This window comes from Podarcis muralis, chromosome 5 (assembly GCF_964188315.1).
Source record: "Podarcis muralis chromosome 5, rPodMur119.hap1.1, whole genome shotgun sequence".
In the NCBI taxonomy this organism is placed as follows: domain Eukaryota; kingdom Metazoa; phylum Chordata; class Lepidosauria; order Squamata; family Lacertidae; genus Podarcis; species Podarcis muralis.
Window position 1 is genome coordinate 14,509,002 of NC_135659.1, and position 18,659 is coordinate 14,527,660.

An 18,659-nucleotide genomic window follows, 5' to 3' on the forward strand; every position below is an offset into this window, starting at 1 on the left:
AGACAGTCGTTCAGAGGGTGGGTGTGAGACCTAGACAAGAAATGATAATAATATTTAATCAGTTGTTTACTTGTCTGCCTTCTAAGAGGATAGTAAGTGAAAAAGAGAGGCAATCTGAAATCACCTCTTCCACTGGATTTGTTTCATTTCTGTTTAAATGGAAGGGATGTATTTAACCCCCCTCTCCTTTGCCTTTGGCTCTGTAGTTGCTCCCACGTCTTCTGGGTACATGTAAAATGTCTGCCTACATGGTTCAATCTGAGGGTATGTTTTTGATGCAATAATAATCCAGCTCCCAAGGGACTGAGGACAAAAGGATAAACATTGACAGAGGCTTTTTACGTGGTCTCAAACCAACATGGCAGTGATGACAAAACCAGCTAACAGACACACGCTAAGGGAGTGTCAGAGTCCTCTAAGCTGCCTTTAACTTTTTAACTCCATCTTATGCCGCAAGTTACAGTGAACAGGTTTTTTTAAAACATTAAAAAGGTTGTGGTCCTAATGCTGTTGTTCACTCTATGGGCAGTCAAGACTTGGTGTTCATGTTGTAGCCCAGGCATAGGCAAACTCGGCCCTCCAGGTGTTTTGGGACTACAACTCCCATCATTATCCCTAGCTAAAAGGACCAGTGGTCAGGGATGATGGGATATGGGGCTGGTTCTACTAGAGGTTACCACCCACACACTTCTCCTGTGCAGAGCCAGTGTGGTGTAGTGGTTAAGAGCGGTAGATTCGTAATCTGGGGAACCGGGTTCGCTTCCCCGCTCCTCCACATGCAGCTGCTGGGTGACCTTGGGCTAGTCACACTTCTCTGAAGTCTCTCAGCCCTACTCACCTCACAGAGTGTTTGTTGTGGGGGAGGAAGGGAAGGAGAATGTTAGCCGCTTTGAGACTCCTTAGAGTAGTGATAAAGTGGGATATCAAATCCAAACTACTACTACTACTACTACTACTATTCTTCTTCTTCTTCTTCTTCTTCTTCTTCTTCTTCTTCTTCTTCTTCTTCTTCTTCTTCTTCTTCTTCCTGCTTGTGTGGTGGCACCTCGGTAAAACCACTTATTGCTGTTTGTAGCAGAGTTTTCCCCAGAGGCAGAGGACAAGAACAGGAGTCATACTCAAATTCACAGTCAAGAGCTTCTTTATTGCTTGACTGGTTGCACAAGCATTTCTGTTACTATTATATGCAAGCTATTTACATTCCTTCTTTATCTCTCCAGCATGGTATAATCTCAGTCCAGTAATTAACAATCCTGACATCAAAACTCACAGTATCAGCAGCACACGTTGTCTTACTTCCAAACTTGTTGTCAGTGTGCGTGCTGACAGAGTGTGTGTGTGTGTGTGTGTGTGTGCGCGCGCGCACATGCGTGCGTGCTTTCCTCGTGCGGAAATTGCATCCTGCAACTTCCTCCCTTTATTTGCATCTCCAGCTGGCACCAATCAAGCCTAGAGTACCACACCTACACACTAAAGAAAATTCTGGAACCCTCTTTAAAGCTTCCAGGAACTTTTATCTGTTTCTTAAAGAATGTTTTCCTAACAGGTTCACATTAAAATGCAAACTGAGCCAAATTCCTTCCCCATTCCTGGATCTAGCCCAGTGCAGGGCTCCTCTTTGCGTAGAAACTAAATCAATCCTGTCTGTCTGTGTTGATAACAGACTCAGAGACCCCAGGACAGCCTTTCTCAACCTGTGGGTCCCCAGATGTTGTTGAACTACAACTCCCATCACCCCTAGCTAGCAAGTCCAGAGCTCAGGGATGATGGGAGTTGTAGTCCAATAACATCTGGGGACCCACAGGTTGAGAACCGCTGCCCCAGGATCTCCTTAGGTACGGATACTGGCATCAAAATGATGGACAGGTCAGATGAGCCTGTTTTGTAACAGGTGGGAAAATGTTTGCCTGAAGAGATCTTAGTCGGGAGGTCACCCGTCATTCACGCAACACCCCTGCCCCAGCAGTGTTTGTTTTATTAGGCCTTTCGCATCTTTAAAGTGCCATTTTGAATGATATCTTGGAACCTGGGGTGTTGGCAGGTTGCAATCAACCGACTTGTTTGGCAGCGCGGGGCTTACATTGGCAGGCAAACATTACCTCCACCAGCAGTCAAGCTACTCATTGAGGGTTTGGCTTGTGCGCGCAGTGGATGTCGCTCGCAGTGTCTCGCAGGAGCATCTGCAAATGATTAGTTTACATACATTGTTTTTGGCTAGGAATCCACATAAGCTGTTGCCTCCAGAGGACGGGGAATTATTCTGGGTTTCAAGGAATGCTGAAACCAGCGCAGTGTTGAAGTGTTACTTGTGGTTCTCAAAATATGAGTCGGGTCTCCTGAGGGAAGGCAGAAAGGGTGTCTAGGGTGAAACTTAAGGCTCTCCTTAGCCAATCTGAGCCCCGTATTATTTTGCTTTTTTGATGTGCTGAGCTGACTTGACAATGGCTGGCTGAGTGTCAGTGAAGCAATCCGTTCATTTTATTATTGATTTACATGGATGTTTTTTCTTCAACTCCGGAACCCTCCTCTGTTTGAATTAGGCTGCAGGATCCACATGGTTCAGCAAGCTCCCTTTTCACCATTCTTTTACCCAGGGCGAAATAAAATGGAACGGTGCCTGTATGCCCAGGAAGGCATCTGTTGTGTTTGGGCAGATGGCTTCACCAGGATAATGTGCAAGAATCTCTGTCCTGAATGTGCATGCAGTCTCTTTAAAATATTTGGGATATGTTTTCTCCTGTTGTTTTTCTCTCACACACCCAAACATGGATCAAAGGGCCTTTGGGAAGGAATCTTGTAGGATATGACAGACATTAAAAAGGTAAAGAGACCCCTGACCATTAGGTCCAGTCGTGACCGACTCTGGGCTTGTGGCGCTCATCTTGCTTTATTGGCCGAGGGAGCCGGTGTACAGCTTCCGGGTCATGTGGCCAGCATGACTAAGCCACTTCTGGTGAACCAGAACAGCGCACAGAAACGCCCTTTACCTTCCTGCCAGAGTGGTACCTATTTATCTACTTGCACTTTGACGTGCTTTCGAACTGCTAGGTTGGGAGGAGCTGGGACCGAGGAACGGGAGCTCACCCCGTCGCGGGCATTTGAACCGCCGACCTTCTGATCGGCAAGTCCTAGGCTCTGTGGTTTAACCCACAGCGCCACCCGCGTCCCTTATGACAGACATTAGTGCTATGCAATAAAGAGAAACGCTCAACATGGGTTTGAAAGCAAATTCAAAGTTATTATACAGGTTGCTATCTAAACATCAAAGGCACCCCTGTTTATTGACTGTGAGATGCTTTAAGTACTTTGCAATAGTGGATTATATTTTGTAATAGTTAACAGTTTATATATTTTGAAGTCTATGCCATGCTTTAGTCTAAACTTTGTTTCAACACTTAACACAATGAGCAAATAAGAGTGTTCACAAACAGTGCATATCTGAGTTTATATTTTGAAGACGGTTCCAATTAGATTTTTCTTGTCTCTTGCTAGTTTATCCCATTAGGAGCCTGTTTAACCAACAAAAACTATTGTGGTAAATCTGTTCCCAGATGCTGCTGCTACAGATGGCGGGTGGAGGAAACTACATCACCCTGTTTTTTGTTTTGTTTTTGCTGTTGTGGGGTGGGGAAAACAATTTGTCCACTGAAAGCCCTTTAGAAACCAAGTCATAATTAAGCTCTGGCCTCCTTTGTGTTCTAAGACTCTTCCTCTTCTTTGCATCTTGATTTTTACTGTTTTTCTCCTCCTTTTCCTTCCCTGAAAACAGTCCCACCTGCAATCAAAGGCGGAAACATTACCACTGAAGTGTCAACGTTGCTGAACAGTGTGCTAAAGCTGGAATGCGAGACAAGGGGAATCCCAGCTCCTACCATAACGTGGTATAAAGATGGGCACCCTATTGCGTCGAGCCCAGAAGCTCTGTACCTGGACAGGGGGCAATTCCTTCAGATTCCTCGTGCGCAAGTTTCTGACTCTGCAAAGTACAGCTGCCAGGCAACCAATGTAGCTGGGACTGCTGAAAAAATATTCCTAGTGGATGTCTACGGTAGGAAGGAGACGAGAAAGAATACACTTATTTGTTCGGCGTGCAGTCAGAAAACTGGAATTTGATCTGTCCAGCCGATCTGGGCCTCCGCTTGACTCTTCTTGGCTTGTTATTGACTGCTCTTAGGTTTTCAGTTGGTTGAGGGTTGAGCCAAATTGATATAGAAAGCTTTAGAGGGTGGCAGACTTATTTTAAGCATAATATGGGTGATAAGGAGAGGTGGGGGAGCTGGACCCTGCCCCATTCCCTGCCTGCACATCCCCTCTGAAACTTCTCCTCCTCGGTCAGTTTTATCCCGGTGCAGATTACTTCTAGTCTCAAGGAACACCAGTGGGCTCCATCTCCTACCTCCTCTCCCATGTTGTGCTTTAGATGCACCCCTTTTTATAAAGGCAAACCCATAGAGGATAAGGATATCAGTGGCTGCTAGCCATCGTGATGGCTTAATAATATAAATAAATAAATAAAAACCCAGCCACTCTGGGCGGCTCCCAACAGAATATTAAAAATACCATAAAACATCAAACATTAAATACTTTCCTAAACAGGGTTGCCTTCAGATGTCTTCTAAAAGTCAGAGAGTTGTTTATTTCCTTGACATCAGATGGGAGGGCATTCCACAGGGCGGGCACCACTACCGAGAAGGCCCTGTACCTGGTTCCCTGTAACCTCACTTCTCGCAGTGAGGGAACCGCCAGAAGGCCCTCAGAGCCGGACCTCAGTGTCCGGGCTGAACGATGGGGGTGGAGACGCTCCTTCAGGGATACAGGTATATATTACCTCTGGTATCACAAAAGCAGTAGGTATTAGTTGCTGGGGAACACAAGTGGTGCTGTCCAGAGGTTCTGTTTATGGGGTTCTCAAACCCGTCTGGTTGACCACCATGAGGGTGGGATGGTGTTTGAGGAAATAGGCCTCTGGTCCGACCCAGTGGGCTCTTAATGAGTTCTTATGTTTTAATGTGGCGACCACCCAGTTCTTACACATTATGGGTCCACCACAATGTTGAGACTGCCCATCAACAATCACTACCCGCAGGCATTATTCAGGGAAAAGTCACAAGTCGAGAAGCAGCTCAAAGTGATTCAGCTGTTGAGCTTTCTCACTGGAAATTACTTACTTTGCTTGTCATGAGGAAATCCAGCAACATATGACAGCTTTGAATTTTAAAAATGGCTTTCCCTACAAAAAGCCAGTTTAACCAATGAGTGTCCTCACTTACCACATTTTTCACTCTATAAGACACACCTGACCATAAGACACACCTAGTTTTTAGAGGAGGAAAACAAGAAACAGTGGATGTATTATTTTTGTGCTTCACGCTGTGGCCACAGACATGATATGCGATTTGACGGTGAGTTTGGGGTAGCCCAATGCAAAAATCCTGAGGATCCATGTGGACCTGTGCTTTGTAACCACGTTTTTGCGCCATTGCCACGAAACAATGGATGTGTGTGTTTTTTGGTGCAGGCTGTAGCCATGGACATGCTATGTGCTCTGATGATGAATTTGGGTGACCCAAAGCAAAAATCCTGAGGATCCATGTGCTTTTACCTCCCCCCTCCCAGGCAGCCTCCTTTATCTCTAGAGTCCCTTATCTCCCTCCCGATCCCTTGCCGATCAGCTGCTCAGCGGCTTTGTTTCAACACCCCCATCCCTCTTGTTTGCCTTAGTATCTTTTCCCTAGCTGGAACAATTTTTTGCTCCTCCTTTTTTTCTAATTTCTCTCCTCATTGCTTTAATCTTCCTGTCTCCTCTCCTTGCAAGTTCGCTGCCTTTACCTCCCTCCTCCCAGGCAGCCTCCTTTATCGCTAGAGTCCCTTATCTCCCCTCCTGATCGCTTGCTGATCAGCTGCTCAGCGGCTTTGTTTTAACACCCCCTTCCCTCTTTCTTAAAAAAAAAGCACAATCTGCTTTTTGCCTCTGGGCAATTCGGCTCCAGGGACCATGCATTTGCTCCATAAGACTCACAGACATTTCCCCTTACTTTTTAGGAGGAAAAAGGTGCGTCTTATGGAGCGAAAAATACAACGCTTTGTGGCATTAACCAGCCTGAAAACACCTCTTGTTAACCATGGTTTTGCCATACAAGATAATTCCTTGGAGGTTGAGTTACCTGGGATGGAACCAAACCAATTGATTTAATAGTGGCTTGGATTTTTGAGTGGTCACAGAAAATAATGGCTTGGATTTTTGAGTGGTCCCCTTTCCTCTCCATTTCCTTCCAGTTCCTCCAGTTATTGAGGGTGACTCTGAAGCAATCCAGAACAAGCAGGTGGTTTCTGGCAGTTCCCTGGTGCTGGAGTGCAATGCTGCTGGCAACCCACCTCCCCTGTTGACTTGGCTGAAGGATGGGGTTCCCGTGAAAGCCAGCGACAACCTGCACATTGTGTCTGGTGGAAGGAAGCTGGAAATCATGAATGCTGGAGAGGCTGATGATGGCCAGTATGTCTGTGTGGCTACCAGCATCGCAGGAGAGAAGGAAATCAAATATGATGTGGAGATCCTAGGTGTGTAAAAACAGAAATTAAGCTTTTTATTTAACCTGCGCTGTCAAACAGGTATTTCCACAAGTTTCACTTACGTCAACCTTCCCCAACCTGCTGTTTTCCAGATGTTGGTGTCCAGCTCCCGTAAGCCTCAGCCAGTGTAGCAAATGGTCAGGGATAATGATAGTTGTGATCCAAAACATCTGGATGGCACCAGGATAGGACTGTTTTTTTTCCTTTATGTGATTTATTATTATTACTATTATTTATTACTTATATCCCGCCCATCTGGCCAGGCCTCCCCAGCCACTCTGGGCGGCTCCCAACGGAATATTAAAAACACGATAAAACTTCCCTAAACAGGGCTGCCTTCAGATGTCATCTAAAAGTTGAATAGTTGTTTATTTGCTTGACATCTGATGGGAGGGCGGCGTTCCACAGGGCGGGTGCCACTACCAAGAAGGCCCTCTGCCTGATTCCCTTGTAACCTCACTTCTTGCAGTGAGGGAACCACCAGAAGGCCCTCAGAGCTGGACCTCAGTGTCCGGGCTGAACGATGGAGGTGGAGATGCTCCATCAGGTATACTGGGCCGAGGTTGTTTAGAGCTTTAAAGGTCAGCACCAACACTTTGAATTGTGCTTGGAAACGTACTGGAAGCCAATGTAGGTCTTTCAGGACTGGTGTTATATAGTATCTAGGGATGCAGGTGACGCTGTGGTCTAAACCACTGAGCCTCCTAAGCTTACCGATCAAAAGGTTGGCGGTTCAAATCTTCACAATGGGGTGAGCTCCTGTTGCTCTGTCCCAGCTCCTGCCAGCCTAGCAGTTCGAAAGCACACCAGTGCAAGTAGATAGATAGGTACCGCTCTGGCAGGAAGGTAAATGGCGTTTCCATGCACTCTGGTTTCCATCATGGTGTCCCGTTGCACCAGAAGCAGTTTAGTCCTGCTGGCCACATGACCCAGAAAGCTGTCTGTGGACAAACGCCGGCTCCCTCGGCCTGAAAGCAAGATGAGCGCCGTAACCCCATAGTTGCCTTTGACTGGACTTAACCGTCCAGGGGTCCGTTACCTTTACCTATATAGGCTCTATATTAAATTTGTAATGGACTGTTCCTCTCCATTTGTGTGACATATGGATTTTGTTGTTGATGGGGAACAATAGACAGTACTGGGAGATTTAGCAACTCCTCATTAACATGTTTCTTACCTTCATTTTACAATGTTTACCTTCATTTAACAATGGTTTCATTGTCTAAAGTTCAGTGGCATGTTTCATTACATCACTATGCACCACTTGCAATGTTTGGCATTGGTGGACTGATGCTGCTTGGAAAGTTGTGCTGATTTTTATGCTTCTGTGCTAGCAGTTCAACCTGTAAATAAATTGCTGCAAAAAGTATGAGCTCTAAACCATCTCTTGTCCAATGAAATTTTGAATCGTCCAAGAAAGGACGGACCATGAAATAGCATTTTAAATCATTTGCTTTTTAAAATTCTGACAGTAATCTTATTTGTGCCTCTGGCTTTGCTGTCTTTCCAGTGCCACCAAGTATGGAAGGGGAGAATGAATCTACAGATTATATTGTGATTCTCCACAGCTCCCTGGAGCTGGACTGCCCAGTAACAGGAACGCCTGCGCCAACAATCACGTAAGAAGCTGTTGTTCAGTGCAAAAAGAGAGACAAAAGAACAGAAAAAGAAATCCATGACTTGTGTCAGATTTTGGTTGGAAGTGCAAAGAAAATGAAGTAGTTTAGCAAAGGTTAAAAAAGTTCTAGAAAAAGAAGTAGAAGAACTTTATTACCATATTTTTCGCTCCATAGGGCGCACTGGACTATAGGGCACACCTAGTTTTTAGGGGGAGAAATAAAGAAAACTTTTTTTATCCCCCCCCCCCCCTGAGCCCCAAAGAGCAAAGAAGCCAAGACAGCCAGTGGGATGGATCTCGCTCGCTGTCTTGGCTTTGTTTTTAGCCGCGGGGCTGGAGCGGGGGAAGCCCGAGCTTCCCCCGACCCCAGCCCCCAGAACAGGTCCGGGAGCTTGCGGGGCTGGGGGCGTGCTCCGAAGGCTTGCGGATAGCTGCCTGAAGTCTGGGGAGTGCAGTGGGAGTTGGCGCTACGCTCCCCGGGCTTCAGGCTGCAGGCTGCTATCCGCAAGCCTTCACAGTGCGGGGGGAGTGCTCCCTCTGCGCTTCGAAGGCTTCCCGTTTCTATCGCTGAAGCCAAGGAGCCTGCATTCGCTCCATAGGATGCACACACATTTCCCCTTCATTTTTGGAGGGGGAAAAGTGCATCCTATAGAGCGAAAAATATGATTACTCATTTTGCACACAACTGGGCTGGCTAAGATAAATCTATCCATCCATAATTTCAGGAGTCAAGTCGCAGATCCTTAGACTCCTGAAACCTCAGATTATCCAGGATGCCATGTTTTCTGTAGTTGCTCTGTTGTTTCTTTTGCCTGCCGGGACATTTTTCTAGCTTTTGTGAAGCTGGAGAATATCTTGGGCACCTCTGCTTTTTAAAAAGTTTGATCTTTCATTCCTGGTTCCCACCCCCGTCATTTTTTTCATTGCCTAGAAAGCAAACAGCCGAAAGAGAGATTAGGGTTAACATGCCGAATGAAAACAAAACAAAGCCTTATTGTTGTTGTTGTTGTTTAGTCGTTTAGTCGTGTCCGACTCTTCGTGACCCCATGGACCAGAGCACACCAGGCACTCCTGTCTTCCACTGCCTCCCGCTGTTTGGTCAAACTCATGCTGGTAGCTTCGAGAACACTGTCCAGCCATCTCTTCCTCTGTCATCCCCTTCTCCTTGTGCCCTCCATCTTTCCCAACATCAGGGTCTTTTCCAGGGAGTCTTCTCATGAGGTGGCCAAAGTATTGGAGCCTCAGCTTCACGACCTGTCCTTTCAGTGAGCACTCAGGGATATAAATAAATTATTATTATTATTATTATTATTATTATTATTATTATTATTATTATTATTATTAATAATAATTTGCTAGTCTCAAAGACGGAGGTAGCATGCCCATACAGTGGTAACTCGGGTTACACATGCTTCAGGTTGCATACACTTCAGGTTACACACTCCGCTAACACAGAAATAGTGCTTCAGGTTAAGAACTTTGCTTCAGGATAAGAACAGAAATAGTGCTCTGGCGGCGCAGCAGCAGCAGGAGGCCCCATTAGCTAAAGTGGTGCTTCAGGTTAAGAACAGTTAAGTACGGACCTCCGGAATGAATTAAGTACTTAACCCGAGGTACCACTGTATTCTCTTAGGCTGCTGGAGGGCTGGGAGACCTGAACAAACACAATCCACAGTAGTACGCTGGGCGAAGTGTCAGACTCTGAATGAAGCTCAGCCTCCGTAGCCTGTGTTAGTTTGTGAATACTTTCGCAGGTATCCTACGATCCCCTAGCTTATACAAATGAGACCTGCTTTTTAATCCACCAGGTGGTTGAAAAATGGCCAGCCCATCGAAGGGGGAATCGGATATAAGATCTTACTAAACGGACGCAAGCTTCTCATCTCGCGGACTGAAGTCTCGGATACTGGCCATTACCAGTGCGTAGCAACAAACAAGGCAGGCGAAAACAAGAAGGAATTTGATGTGACGGTGCATGGTGCGTTGTTTCTCCAGGAAAGAAAATTGGGTGTGGGGGTGGGGAGAGGGAATGTCTCTGAATATATTTCCTTATCAAACAGCCTTAAATGCTTTGCGGTTTCACTCAATGTATAGCACCAGAATTTCAGGATTCTAAATTGCCTTATGCTGATCACAAGAGAAGTACAGTGGTACCTCAGGTTACACACGCTTCAGGTTACACACTCCGCTAACGCAGAAATAGTGCTTCAGGTTAAGAACTTTGCTTCGGGATAAGAACAGAAATCGGGCTCCGGCGGCGGTGCGGCAGCAGGAGTCCCCATTAGCTAAAGTGGTGCTTCAGGTTAAGAACAGTTTCAGGTTAAGAACAGACCTCCAGAACGAATTAAATACTGAACCTGAGGTACCACTGTACAGAGGAAGGCATTCCCTTTTGTAGCAGTCTTTGTTTACCTGTCTTGTTCCAAGTCTTGCTCTAGATCTTATGGACTGGGATGGTGAGAATCAACACATTGCTGCCTTTTTAGCAGGGGAATTAAATAACCAGTTGCTATTTTCAGTGGTAGCTGAATGTTTTAACATATTGTAAGAATTTGAAAGAGATCCTTTCCTACTGTCTTGATAACTGTATGCAGGTTTATAGCAGCTGGATTGTGTTGCATAACACTCTGTGTTGATTTTTTTGTAGTTCCTCCAACAATAAAATCGACTGGGCTCCCTGAGAGATCTGTAGTGATACACAAACCAGTAACCTTGCAGTGCATTGCCAATGGCATACCCATCCCTTCAATCACTTGGTTGAAAGACGGTCGGCCTGTAAATACAGCGAGAGCAAATATCCGGGTACGTATCACGATTTCAATAATCCACAGCATTAAATGATTGCCATGCCAGTTTCCAGGAGAACAGAGGCACCCGACGAGGAAGGTGCAGGATTTTGTTGGTGCAGGAACGTATAAACATTAGAGTTGCACAATCATCGTTCAGCCCGGACACTGAGGTCCAGCTCCGAGGGCCTTCTGGTGGTTCCCTCACTGTGAGAAGTGAAGTTACAGGGAACCAGACAGAGGGCCTTCTCGGTAGTGGCACCCACCCTGTGGAACGCCCTCCCTTCAGGTGTCAAGGAAATAGGCAGCTATCTTATTTTTAAAAGACATCTGAAGGCAGCCCTGTTTAGGGAAGTTTTTAATATTTAATGCTGTATTGTTTTTAACTCTCGATTAGGAGCCGCCCAAAGTGGCTGGGGAAACTCAGCCAGATGGGCGGGGTATAAATAAATAAATAAATAAATAAATAATAATAATAATATATGGGATTCTTCAGCAGAACGGTGCAGGGGGTGGGGAATATTGTTCTGATATTGTGCTACTTTATTAGCCCAAGTGTTTTAGACCCTTCAGATTCACAGTTTCCCATTTGCCCTCCCACCTCCTGGCCTTTCCAGAGGCTTAAAAATGGAACATAGAATCATAGAATCATAGAATCATAGAGTTGGAAGAGACCACAAGGGCCATCGAGTCCAACCCCCTGCCATTAACAGTAGCAGCCCACATGGTGGGGCAGATCCATGGAGCCATTGGCCCATCACCAGGGTCACTGCCTGGGCAGAGATAGGGCAAAGCAACAGCAGGTACACGGGACTTCACAGGCGCACTAACAGGAATGCCAAGTTGGCCAGAAGTGTTTCTGTGCAGCCCTGAACTTGCCACGGTAGCAGGAACCCCATTGACAAGAGAGCGACTCAAGAAAAGTCCCTACCGGAAAAGAATGGCAGATGAAGTTGATGGACTGTGCTGAAATGGCTAAAATGACCGGAAGAGTCAGAAATCAGGAAGGCCAAAATTTTAACAAGGAATGGGGGGAATTTATAACCTACCTTAAAGACCATTGTAAACAGTTAAAATCGTTAGTAGGGTTGGAATAACGTTTGTAGTTTAATGGTGAATTTTGGACACAATGGAGAGGTAAACTATTTGGATTATCACAAAAGATGCAGGAGGAAATGATTAACAATAGGACCCATAAATGGGAGGAGGGAAGTCCAGGAGATTCCTTGGAATCTTGTTTTTATGATTTATGTTTGATATATCTCCGTAAAATTTTAATTTGAAAAACCAAATAAATAGATTTTGTGATTGGCAAGAGAGCGACTCTGTTGTGCCACACACACTGCTACTGCTCATTGCTATAATTTAAACGTAAAACCTGCTTCCCTGTGTACCTTAGTTCTGTTTAATATGCCAATAGCTTAAAACTCCCAGGCTTTTTTTCTAGGTCAATTGAAATGAAGGGGGGGAAGCAGAGCTCTACAGGGGATAATAAGAAGAAAGAATCACAAAGTGGAATGCTTTCTTTGGTAATCCTCATAATGGGACGTGGGTGGCGCTGTGGGTTAAACCACAGAGGGTTGGCGGTTCAAATCCCCGAGACGGGGTGAGCTCCCATTGCTCGGTCCCAGCTCCTGCCAACCTAGCAGTTTGAAAGCACGTCAAAGTACAAGTAGATAAATAGGTACCACTCCGGCAGGAAGGTAAACGGCATTTCCGTGCACTGTTCTGGTTCGCCAGAAGCGGCTTAGTCATGCTGGCCGCATGACCCGGAAGCTGTACGCCAGCTCCCTCAGCCAATAAAGAGACATGACCGCCGCAACCCTGGAGTCGGTCACGACTGGACCTAACGGTCAGGGGTCCCTTTACCTAATCCTCATAATGGGCCAAGATTAGAAAACAAGCACACAAAAGAATGCCTTGATCATTTACCTAAGACCAAGCATGCAAATGAACTGCATTTATTCTTTATGCATGATTCATTCCAGCTGCTGAACTGGAATTTTAGCAGTGGGAGTTTGGATTTTTAAAGCCTTTTTTAAAGCACCTTGAATATAATTGCCATTTGGAAGAAGAACTGATAATATGCATATCCTATTGGAAATCTCTATGGATGCTTGTTTTTTCTTTTTCCGTTCTGGAACAGCTGGAGTCCTCCGGACGCATCCTGCAGATCGCCAGGGCTTTGATGGAAGATGCTGGGAGATACACCTGTGTGGCAACAAATGCAGCTGGCGAAGCCCAACAACATGTCCGACTGCATGTGTATGGTAATGGTTTTCCTGACATGGAACGTAGCCTATTGGTTATGCTAGGTCCACCCATGCATGCTCCACATACATGCTCCTGCTCAGCTCTTGTTCTTTCACAAACGTTTTAGGTCTTTGTGATAGCATCTAGCAGCTCCCATCATTTTTACAACACGCCCTTTCCTTCTTGTTATCTTTGCAAGCGTTCGTTTTTCAGAGGAGTCCCCAGTATTGTGATTCGAGGACCCGTCCCCCGCTTGGGAATAATAAAAACACGTGGACACGGCATATTAGGTTAATGGGCAAGAAAAGGCCACAACTTTATTGATTACAGCATGTGAGAAGGTATTGGCTTAGGCATTGGACAACAGCGAATATTGACTTCACCCACTCGGAGAGGGGTGAGTCAGACAGGGGTTAACCACCAGTAGGGGGAGCCTGTTGATACAAATACAACTGTAAACTGTCCCCTGATGTCACCGGGGGTCGTGCCATGGCCCCCAGCCACACAGGGCATCGGACAGGATCCACGACCGCTGGATTCCTTTAATGGAATACCCATAAGTGAAGGGGTAGGCGATGGCCACACCTTCCCCTTCCACACACCAACAACACATTCCAATGCCTAACCGTCAAATACCAAGAAAGTTGCGATGATTGCTACGAGGTAGGCGAAAAAAACCAAGAGGCTGGTGCCAATTTGCCAGTTGGAAAAAACTCCTACCAGCCCCCCTGGGCAACCAGGGCGACCAACCATAGGTCCATAGCAAGGTCAAGCGAACACCTATGCACTAAAGGGAGTGGTGGGTGGGTGATGCGAGGAAAACGGCAGCGGAATGGGGAGAAGAACTGGCGCAGCCACATTTGAGCGGCTAAACCACGCCCCCCGAGCGGCCACCTGATTGGGCGCCTTTCTGGGAGGCGTGGTGCGCCAGCATCAATGGGAGGGCAGGGGCCGGAACGCCCCATGCGTAGCACGGGAATCGGTTCCCGCTCACAATCCCTCCCCTCCAGAAGGAGGAGAGGCTTTGTGGAGGAAATAATTGGTCGCATGTGAGTCTGGTGTTTCGGGGCCAGCTTTGATGAGAAGATTTCTGCACACAGCATTGCGGCAAGGGAAGTTTTACCCATCACCAAGGGTGACTTCCACAGATACCCTCAAATGGGGTGCCAGGACGTTGATGACTGTGCATGGGGAAGGCAGGCTGGGGACTAACTTAGGAGAGGGACCTGTGATTTTATGGGAACTGTAACATCCAGGAGGCAAGAGTCGGAGGCAGCAGAAGCTTCAGAGCTGGAGGGTGGAGCACAAAATGGGTTGGAAGAAGAGGAGGCAGGTCAGGCAAGTGAAGGGACAGCTGCTTCCCCATCTTCTCCTGCATCGCTGTCTCCCAGAACCAGGAGGGGACTAAAAAGGGGTGAGCAGAGTACATTCCCATTGAGGCATAGTCTCCGGTCGCAAGTGCACAGCCCATTGGGGGGGAAGGTACATAAACTGGTGCTCTCCAAAGAGCATGGACTAATGCTAGGTTGGTGTGTGTAGCTATCAAGAGCTGTAGAAGCTACCGTAAGTGGTATCTTTAACAATAAACAGTTAACTATCTGCTGTGTGCATTCCCTTGACATGGGAGTAGATGTGCTTAGGAATGGCAGAAGGGAATTATAAATACCACATATCATTTCCATTCCCACATCAACTACATTCCTTGACACGTGCTCCCTCTGTTTGTGTGGTGTGAGGTACAACAACACCTGAAACATCCCAGAGAAGAATTGAAAACCACTTAGGTATCTCCATGTTCTGGTTTAAGAAATATGTGTGCCTCTTCTACATGAGGTCCGGAGGGTGTCAGCACGAGAACGGGCCTTCTCTGTAGTGCTTCCCCAATTGTGGAATGCTCTCCCCATGGAGCTTTGCCTGGAGCCTTCATTATATATGTGCGGTTGGCGCTGTGGGTAAAGGCCTCAGCGCCTAGGGCTTGCCGATCGAAAGGTCGGCGGTTCGAATCCCCGCGGCGGGGTGCGCTCCCGTTGCTCGGTCCCAGCGCCTGCCAACCTAGCAGTTCGAAAGCACCTCCGGGTGCAAGTAGATAAATAGGGACCGCTTTCTAGCGGGAAGGTAAACGGCGTTTCCGTGTGCGGCTCTGGCTCGCCAGAGCAGCGATGTCACGCTGGCCACGTGACCCGGAAGTGTCTCCGGACAGCGCTGGCCCCCGGCCTCTTGAGTGAGATGGGCGCACAACCCCAGAGTCTGGCAAGACTGGCCCGTACGGGCAGGGGTACCTTTACCTTTACCTTTAATGTCACAGAAACTGGATAAGCACAGAAGAAAGCCTTCATATATGTGAGGCTGAACAACCAAGGTGCTAATCTTTTCTTCCTTTTCTTCCCAGAACCACCCAGTTTGAAGGATGCAGGAAAGATGATAAACGAGACTGTGGTTTTGAACAATCCAATACAGCTGGAGTGCAAAGCGTCTGGAAATCCTTTGCCAGGTAGATACGCACTCAGAAGTTATTGCTCGTAATTAAAAAAAAAAAAATTAAATTGGGTGAGCGGGAGGAGAGTTGCCGTATTTCAGGATTCACCTTACCCTAAAGTAGCTCCATGAAACATAATGGGATTTCTCTTCCAGTAGATGTTTTGTGTAGCTCATGTGCTGCAAACCCATCTGCGTTGTCCTGGGTGGGATTCGACTAAGTTGTTGCAGGCACACAACAAGGTCCATTTGTGCAACAAACGCCCTTCCCTGCATCCTCTAAATCTGCTCTGCAGGACTGGGGAAACCCCAGAACAGTTTAAGGGTGGGGGTGGAACAGGGGAGAACCCCCTTTCACGAGTGGCCCTTCTATCCTGCATTCATACCCCTCTTAGCGCAATGTTGAATCCCATCAAGAGTTTGTTGCAGTAACATTTCTGGTACTGGTTTGGCTGAGTTGCCAAGCATGTACAGAATGTTCACGAACACTCGTGCTTGGAAAGCAAAGGGTTTGCCATTCAATGTTCCTCGGAAAATGGGCAGAAGTAGTTTTGCGAGGCAGCCGGAGGGCTGGGAAGGGTGCAGATATTGCGTGCTACATTAAGTGTGCTGCATCGACTGAGGTGTTTCGGCCATGCATGGATAGATGGTGCAGTCAGCTTCCCCTCAGAGCGTCCTCGTTGCTACGAATTGGGGATGGGTCTTGCTCATTATCCGGAGCATTCTTTTAAAGTTACTGTCTACTTCTCTGCGACAAAAAGAGCCTTCGGGGTGGATTTGCTGACTAACCACATGACATGTACAAGGCTGCTTCTGACATTGCGAAATCAGATGCAGAGACTCCAGGAGTGAGGCTGAAGAAAGAAATTGGCTGCTTTTGAAGCGGCTCCCTTGATTGCCTTGGCAGAGGCGACATTCTAAACTCTTGGACTGGACTGCATTTGCCTTGGGGCTGGCTCTGCTTTTGCTGGCTCCTGCTTCCTTTATCATTCCTTCTCACCCCGTAAATGTAGAAACAGATTTTCAGGATGAGCTTGTTTACATATGTATGTGTGTCGCTGGATCACTCAACACTTGTGAACTGGCCTTGGGCCCATCCAGACTGATGCTTTCTTGCGGGTACGTGCAGGCGCATGTCATTGACACATTAATAGTGCATTTGAAGTGGGTTTATACTGGATTGTCCACACGGCACCCTGTTTGTTGTGGGAGATTGCATCCACATTTTAATTCCACCCATTCCATTGTCAGTGCTCCTATTGTTTTTAAGTCCCTCACTTCTCTTTCAGCAAAACTTCATTGTGCTTTGATGCCATGCCACCATATTTTCATGTGTACATTTTTATGTTTAGTATCTAGAAAATTTCAGGTGCTTTATAACTGTCAAATAAAAAATCCTAAGTAGTGTGGGCTGTTGTAGGGATGTTATTCCAAAGCATATTGTTATGGGGGTGGGGGATAAGCAAGTGACCAGTGAGGAGAACAATAACAGGCCACAGAGACTGCTTGAATATGCAACCTGATGGGCAGTTATTGGGCAGTATCCGTTCTCGAAGCTACCAGCATGAGCTTGACCAAACTGCGGGAGGCAGTGAGAGACAGGAGTGCCTGGCGTGCTCTGGTCCATGGGGTCACAAAGAGACTAAACAACTAAACAACAACAACAATCCCTCTAACACATCCTTTTAGCGCAAGTTTTTCCGCTGGGGTGCAACAGGACTTTCTCCTCTTTCTTTTGCCCCGCACCCTCTCCAAGTCTGTTCCAGAGGGTTTTAAGCAGCCCCTATAATAGATTTTAAACGGTGTTTCCGTGTGCTGCGCTGGCTCGCCAGATGCAGCTTAGTCACGCTGGCCACGTGACCCGGAAGTGTCTCCGGACAGCGCTGGCCCCCGGCCTCTAGAGATGGGCGCACAACCCTAGAGTCTGTCAAGACTGGCCCATACGGGCTGGGGTACCTTTACCTTTACCTATAATAGATTTAGGGGGCATGGGGGGTGGGAGTTCCTTTGCACAAGTAGAAATCCTAGTGTTGATGGGACCATGACTTACTGTTGCTTCGGATGTAGCACTGTGTTCTAATTAGGGCAGTGTTTTCAACACTGTGATGTATATCACCAGCTAAACATTCTGATAGGCCAGTATATTATGATGTCTGAAATAAGGATGGAGCTAGGTAGAGGCGTTGGCTGACTTCGCGATTTTTCCTGCATCGTGATTTTTGCCGGCGCCTGCTCTCGTAATTCTCGAGAGCTGAGTCAACAGAGTTAACAGGAGCTGCAGGAATCGAGAGAAGTGTTGGCTGGCTTGACCAGTTTTCCAAAGTTGGGATTTTTACATAGCATGCAGTCACACACACATTATTAAACCGATATCACAATATGGACTTCAAACCGGTCGATATATCGCCCAGCCCTAGTCCTTACACTGAGCTTGTTTGCATTTCAAAAGTGAGAAGGAATTCCTTAATTTCCCCCCCACCCGCCCACTGCCTTTGCTTTTCCGCATTTGCCATCCGAGACGGAGGCACTCAAAGCCTCTGTTTTGTGCATGAGTGGCATTTGAACATAACAGGTAGTTGCCTTCCCTCGCCCCTTCCAAGGAGCAGCAAGTTCTAGACCCATCTCACCAGCCTCTTTTACTTAATTCCCTCTGCAGTCATCACGTGGTACAAAGATAACCACCCTGTCACCAACACTGCCAGCGTCAGCTTCTTGAACAGAGGGCAGGTTTTGCAGATTGATGGCGCCCACATCTCCGACACTGGCGTTTACAAATGCGTTGTGGCGAATGCAGCAGGAATAGCCGAGCTGTTCTACAGCCTCCAGGTTCACGGTAAATATTTCTACTCATAAAAAAAGGACTGCTTGAGGGGGGAAACACCTCTCCGCATTTCATCTGCTCTTTTCATGTTTTATTTTGTGCACTTAATAGCTTCCAGGTACTCGTTAAAACCGTT

At 46.9% G+C, this 18,659-nt stretch overlaps 1 protein-coding gene across 4 annotated transcripts in view; it reads left to right on the forward strand.

Moving 5' to 3' along the window:
* The window catches only part of HMCN1 (hemicentin 1), a 314,549-nt gene that overhangs the window by 157,203 nt on the left and 138,687 nt on the right, over positions 1-18,659 (forward strand). For all 4 annotated transcript variants that reach the window (XM_077928329.1, XM_077928326.1, XM_077928327.1 and 1 more), the window contains 8 exons: positions 3,770-4,048; positions 6,277-6,558; positions 8,081-8,189; positions 9,997-10,166; positions 10,836-10,990; positions 13,121-13,244; positions 15,617-15,718; positions 18,359-18,535. In XM_077928329.1, the coding sequence (XP_077784455.1) occupies positions 3,770-4,048; positions 6,277-6,558; positions 8,081-8,189; positions 9,997-10,166; positions 10,836-10,990; positions 13,121-13,244; positions 15,617-15,718; positions 18,359-18,535 (1,398 nt within the window). The remainder of the gene's footprint in view (positions 1-3,769; positions 4,049-6,276; positions 6,559-8,080; positions 8,190-9,996; positions 10,167-10,835; positions 10,991-13,120; positions 13,245-15,616; positions 15,719-18,358; positions 18,536-18,659) is intronic.